Source organism: Corvus brachyrhynchos, unplaced genomic scaffold, assembly GCF_000691975.1.
Source record: "Corvus brachyrhynchos isolate BGI_N302 unplaced genomic scaffold, ASM69197v1 scaffold5, whole genome shotgun sequence".
Classification (NCBI taxonomy): domain Eukaryota; kingdom Metazoa; phylum Chordata; class Aves; order Passeriformes; family Corvidae; genus Corvus; species Corvus brachyrhynchos.
The window spans coordinates 6,325,722-6,331,647 of NW_008238321.1; the positions used below are offsets into that span (position 1 = coordinate 6,325,722).

The following is a 5,926-nucleotide window of genomic DNA, read 5'->3' on the forward strand; positions in this document are numbered from 1 at the left end:
GTCAGGTGGGCGGCTTTGGGACAAGTGGCAGGAGGGGCAGGGGTCCCTGCAGCCCCCGCTTTGGGGAGCGAGGCATCGGGCAATCCTCGTGTGTGCTGGGGGAGGGGTGAGCACCCTGCCCTGTCGCGAAGGGGCCGCGGAGCCGTGTCCACAACAAACCCAGGCACAGACTCGCGCAGCACCTTCCCCTCCTTCTCAGCTCCGCCTCCATCCCCGCTGCTTCCCGCTCCCTGCACCGCTGCCTCGCTTGGGGTCCCTGGCAGGGACAGCCCTAAACACAACCCTGGGGGTGATGACGGGGCTGGGGCCGAGCTGCACGCACAGCCCGGGGACACGGCCCGGGGGAACAAGGTGCCTGGAGCATCCCCATGACTCCGGGATCCGCGGCCAGGACTGTACAACGGGCAGAGCCTGTCCCAGGGCATCTCACCCCTCCTCTGCCCCGGCCTGGGGAGCAAGGGGCGGCCCCAGGCCAGCCAGGCACTTTCTCACCCTTTTAATCCCTAATTAAACGTTTCGGGGAGGTTCTTGCCCATTATGAAAGGGAGCCGTGCGTCACCAGCAGCGCAGCCGAGTCCTGCCCCTGCCCGGGGGCCTGGCAGCGCCGGGGCCCTGCAGTGTGGGCACCCCAACCTGCCGCCCTAGGCACACCCTACGGGGTGGCAGCAAGGGAAATCCTGCCCGCCCCGTCCTCCTGCAGCGCGGGGGTCCCCAGGAGCACAGGGAAGCTGGGAGTACAATCCCAGCCTTTGCAGACTCCTCCTGGCATGTGCTGAGACCTGCAGCTCTCACCACGCCTTCCTCAGATGTGGCCCTGGACAAAGCCACCTGCCCTCCACGTGGATGGCACGCTGCCATCCCTGAGCCCACAGGCATCCCACTGTGCCAGGGCCGGGTACTGAGCTTTGGCTGCCTGTGGGATGAGTTGTAGCAGGTCTCAGCTGCGGGTCCTCATTGCAGGGCCAGGACTGACCCCAGTGCCACCGTCACCCCCACCATGGCAGGAAGGGTGCAATGACAGCCACGGGCTCATCCCGACCTTGCCAGCACCCCCAGCTTTACCCACCTCAGGGGGTGCTGCCAGCATCCCAAGGCCGGGGTGACATCCATCCTCGTTCCGCAGCTACGGGAAGCACGTCCAGCACTTCAAGGTGCTCCGGGAGAGGAATGGCAAATATTTCCTCTGGGAGGAAAAGTTCAACTCCCTCAATGAGCTGGTGGATTTCTACAGGATGACCACGGTCTCCAAAGAGCAGCAGATTTTCCTGCGGGATGAGGACCGGACGGAGGAGGTACTGCCATGAATAGGGCCATGGGGTGATGGCAGGGCTGGTCCCAAACCCCTGTGAGAGCCCTCTCAAGGCTCAGTGTCCCTGCAGAGGGGGACAGGGACATCCCTGGTTGGCCCTTGGTCCTTGGCTCAAGGGAGTGAGGAGCAGGAGAGGGTGCAGCAGCCCAAGACAGGAAGTGCTGCAGGGAGGAAGAGCTCCTGGAGCAGCTCAGCGGGGCAGGGCAGGGCACACATCACCGTCCCTCAGGCCAGGGGTGATGCCCAGGGGCAGGTGGCAGAACCCAACCAGATCAGGACAGGGCACAGCCAAACTCCAGCAAAGCCAGGCCCTGGGGCAGTGGTTGTGGAGGCGGCAAAACCGGACCTTGGGAGCTGGGCGGGGGGAGGCTCCAGCACCTGGAAGGACCTGGGAAGGTGAGGGGTGCCAGCTGCCTCCAAGGGTCCCCTGGGCACCCATCTTGGGTCTCCCAGCAGCAAGAACAGGGAGTCTTGTGCCTTGGAGTGCTCCCCTGCATCCACGGTGCTCCCCTGATCCTGGGGTGCTCCCCTGCATCCCTGCCTGTGCCCTGCACCCCAGGCTCTTTCTTGCACCTGGGGTTGTCCCCAGCACTCCGTTCTTCTCATGGAAGGATTTCCCTGGCTTCTGTCTCTCTTCAAAGCAGGCACCCCAAGGCTGGTCCTCGTCCCACAGTGGCACAGTGTCCCCATCACCCTGGGGACCCAGGCAGTGCTACCCAGTGCTGGGGGTTGGCAGACGGGGACCCCTCTCCTCCCACCAACCCCTGCCCTCGGCTTCCCTCCAGAGGCAGAGACCCCGATTCGTGCAAGCCCAGTTCGACTTCTCAGCCCAGGAGGGCTCTCAGCTGCCCTTCCTCCGCGGGGACATCATCGAGGTCCTGGACTGCCCCGACCCCAACTGGTGGCAGGGGAAGATCTCCGGCCGCGTCGGGCTCTTCCCCCGCAGCTACGTCCACCCCCTCCACAAGTGACCTTCACCCCGCTGCAGGTGACCGGGCAGGACCCGGCCCCGCTGTCCCCACTCACCAGAGCTGTCTCTGCCCGCACACAGACTGAGTGTCCCTTTGTCCCCACGATGGTGCCTGTCCCAGCGCCACCCCACCGGGTCCTTGTGCCACGGGGCACCCTGAAACATCAGCTGTGACTGCCCCATTTGCCTGACCCCGAGAGCCCGGGGATGGGGCTGGCAGCAGCTGGCAGCGGGGAGCGTGGAGTGTTCAACCATGGCTATAAAAACTTTCCCAGAGCCACAATCCGGTGGGATGACAGCAACAGAGGGAGTGAGCCCAAAACCCCAAACCTTGGCTCCTCTCCAGATCCCATAAGCAAAGCCCCGACTCCAGGGAGGGCTGCAGGCAGCCAGGACACAGCCGGGATCCGTAACTCCAAGAAGGAATTCCAGGACTCAGAGTACCAGGGAAGGCTGATCCAGGGGGATTCCATCCTGTGGGTGCTGTTTATAGCTGCAAATTGTGGCGCTTTTTTATATTATTTTTTATTTAGGGCCAGTAAAATGTGTTTGGGTGTCGCCCTCGAGTGCAGCTGCTCCTTTTCCAGCCCTGCCAAGGTGGTCCTGTCCCTCCATTCACACAGCTGCTCCTTCGCTGTGGTTTTTCTTCCCTGCAGCCCCCACTTCCCCACCCCAATGCCTGTCCCAAACCCCTCCCAGGGATTTTTTGCCCCCACAAATGCCCCCCACACCTCACAACCCTTGGGATGCACTCAGGGTCTGCAGTGCTGAGAACACCCAACTTGCTGCACCTGTGGATTTAAACACCACGTCCCAAACAAGTAAAAACTGCCACCCAAATTCGCATTTTTCCCCTCTCCAAGGGCGTCCTCCCCACCCCAGGGGCTGTCAGAGCTCTAGGCAAAATAGGCATAACAGAAAATATTGACACACATCAGGACAATGGCGTTGATGCCACAGACACGGGCCCAGAATGGGGGTTCCATGGTGTCCTTGAGAGCCATGGCTGGGGGTCCCATGGCCTTGGGTGGCTGCTGGGTGTCCAGGCTGGCTGAACAGGAACCTGGCACAGAAATACGGTGAGTGTAGGGGACAGATGATGACCCCAGGGACAGCCACCTCCTGGCAGGTGGCACAGTCCTGGGGAAACTGAGGCACAGGGTGTCAATGCCACCCTGCTGCCCATTACAGGCAGGGATTGAGAGGCTGCCCCCCCTGCCTGACACCCCTGAGGACACACTCACCATCGGGGGGTCCCCGGGTTGTGCCACACACGGAGGGCTGGGGGGGCTCCCGTGAGAGGGTCCACCAGGTGAGATCCTTCAGCTGGAAACCAGAGGTTTGCTGGGAAAACCCTCCCAGGGCTGAGCCCACCACGGGGACCCCCCAGCAGAGCTCGGGGTGCACAGGGTGACACCAACACCTCTGGCTGAGGTCGGGGATGCCCCACTCACCTGTGCTGGGGGCACTGGGGAGGTCAGCAGGCTGCCCCCCACCACGATGGCAGCTGTGACAGCGGCCAGCAGCACGGCAAAGTGCAGGTAATGGATGTCAGCGAGCAGCCACGGCCGCTGGTCAGGGACCCCACAGAGGGGTGTGGGGTGGGCCAGCTCCAGCCCCATCCTGGCCAGTCCCAGTGCTAGCCCTGCCATCAGGCCCCAAAAAGCTCCCTGCAAAGCCAAGGCTCACAGTGGGTGGCTGGACAGGGATGGTCACCCCACAGCGGGGACAAACCCCGCAGGAGCTGCCCCCTCCAGCCAGCCCTGAGCGGGGGTGGAGTGGTCCCTGTGTTTTGGGGCATGGCCAAGCCCTGGTCCCCCCTCCAAGGGGATGTCCCCTGCCAGCTCCGTGCCACCCTTGGTGGCCATGCAAGGCAGCAGCTGCATCCCCCTTTAGGCTTCCCCCAGCTCCCTGGGGAGCACCAGCCAGGCTCAGTTCTGTCCCCAGCCCCTCCAGCATCGCCTCCTCCTTCCTCCCGCAGCCTGCTGATCCCCACTGTGTCCTGGGAGCAGGGCAGACGGGGAGGTGTTGGTACCACCCCTGATCAAGCTGTCCCCAGGGCCACCCCAGCCGTGTACCTGCTCATTAGCTCGGGGCCAGAAGACGGCCAGGATGAAGACAGCGGTGACAGGGGGAGCCAGGTAGCTGGTGACAGCCTGGATGTACACGTAGAGCTGGCCACCGCTGGAGCTCTGCAGGATGGGGATCCACACCACGCTGAGGGCCACCAGCACCACCGTGACCACCCTGCGAGCGGCAGCGAGGTGCTGCAGGTGACACTGCTGTCACTGCCCTGCACCTGCAGCATCTCTGTGCTGGGTCAGGTCCCAGTGCTGGTCCCAGTGCTGCCTGGGGATGCAGGTGCGTCACTCACTGCTGGTGACATCCCCAGGACCATGGAGGATGCTGATTGTGCCACTACCTGCTCCATCTCAGGTGGGCAAACACTTCCCAGGCCCCTGCCCAGCCCTGGTGGCTGCTAAATTGGACCCCCCAAAGGAAAACACCAGGTGATGGACACTTCCACTGTGAAAAGCCACCAGATGCAGAGCCTGGGTGCTCTGGCCAGATTTGGGTGATGCTCTCAGCACCGCCATGTCCAGCCAAGGCACCCAGCTGGGGGCTGGGGACATGGGCTGAGCTGCCCCACGCTCAGCTCCCCGGCCAGGCTGTGACAGGGGGGTGTGTTAGTCCCCAGCATCACCCTGACCCCATCCCTGCCCAAATCCCAGCCACACCCCACAGCATCACCCTCCTCTGAAGCACAAGGCATTGGCCAGACCCCAGATTTTGGGCCCAGCCTAGGCAGGACCCATCCCAGAGCTGCTGTATTTATAGCTCAGCCCAGCTTATTTACAGCTCCACAAAATTCCTACATCTCCATCTGCTCATCTCGAAAAGCAGAAGTAAGAAAAAAATAAAAGAAAAATAAAGCCATGAAAGCAGCTCTAGCTTGGAACTCCTACTGCTGCCTGGTGCTGCAGGAAGGGGAACCAGCCCGAGTGTAAAATGCGCGCCCTGATCCATGGGGAAGGAGAAACCCCTCTGGAATATCTGTGAGCCACAGAGGACAGAATCAAAGAATGATGAAATGGTTTGGATGGGAAGGGACCTTAAAGCTCATCTTGTTCCACCCTCTGCTGTGGGCAGGGACACCTTCCACTAGACCAGGCTGCTCCAAACCCCATTCAGCCTGACCTTGAACACTTCCAGGGATGGGACTTCTCTTATCCTTCAAAATATTTTTGTCTCGCATTCTGCAAATTCAATGTATTCTTTGCATACTTGGAGAGCAGCACCCGGCACAGCCCGGGCTGGGGGAATTTGGGAAGGATCAGCTGTTTGCATCGCCACACCACAACCTTGGCATGGAGCAGCATCCAACACCAGCAGGAGTTTCCAGCCAGGCACCACGGCCGCAGCAGGAGCTCAACCCCCAGGTCCGGGAACTGGGAGCTCTTTCCCACCTCACAATCAAAGCCCTTTCCTCAGGGCTGGAACGAGATGAACTTTAAGGACCCTTCCAGCCCAAACCATGATCCCAGGATGTGGCATCCCACCCTGGAAGGTCCGGGGGCAGTTGGGACCCCCTGAGAGCTACTCAGGACCCAACCCATCTTTCTCCACGCTGGCAGCACAAGCTCAAA

General features: G+C 61.9%; 2 protein-coding genes across 4 annotated transcripts in view; one reads left to right on the forward strand and one right to left on the reverse strand.

The window, feature by feature from the left end:
• Nucleotides 1–2,837, forward strand: part of LOC103615384 (GRB2-related adapter protein) — a 6,220-nt gene extending 3,383 nt beyond the window's left edge. The window contains 2 exon segments of the mRNA XM_017734050.1: nucleotides 1,094–1,292; nucleotides 2,095–2,837. Coding sequence (XP_017589539.1) covers nucleotides 1,094–1,292; nucleotides 2,095–2,280 — 385 coding nt within the window. The 3' untranslated portion in view covers nucleotides 2,281–2,837.
• Nucleotides 2,838–2,925: 88 nt separating this feature from the next.
• Nucleotides 2,926–5,926, reverse strand: part of SLC5A10 (solute carrier family 5 member 10) — a 38,399-nt gene continuing 35,398 nt past the window's right edge. For all 3 annotated transcript variants that reach the window (XM_008633420.2, XM_008633421.2, XM_008633419.2), the window contains 4 exons: nucleotides 4,358–4,526; nucleotides 3,734–3,949; nucleotides 3,516–3,605; nucleotides 2,926–3,271 (listed from right to left, as the gene is read on the reverse strand). In XM_008633420.2, coding sequence (XP_008631642.1) covers nucleotides 3,176–3,271; nucleotides 3,516–3,605; nucleotides 3,734–3,949; nucleotides 4,358–4,526 — 571 coding nt within the window. In that variant the 3' untranslated portion in view covers nucleotides 2,926–3,175. The remainder of the gene's footprint in view (nucleotides 3,272–3,515; nucleotides 3,606–3,733; nucleotides 3,950–4,357; nucleotides 4,527–5,926) is intronic.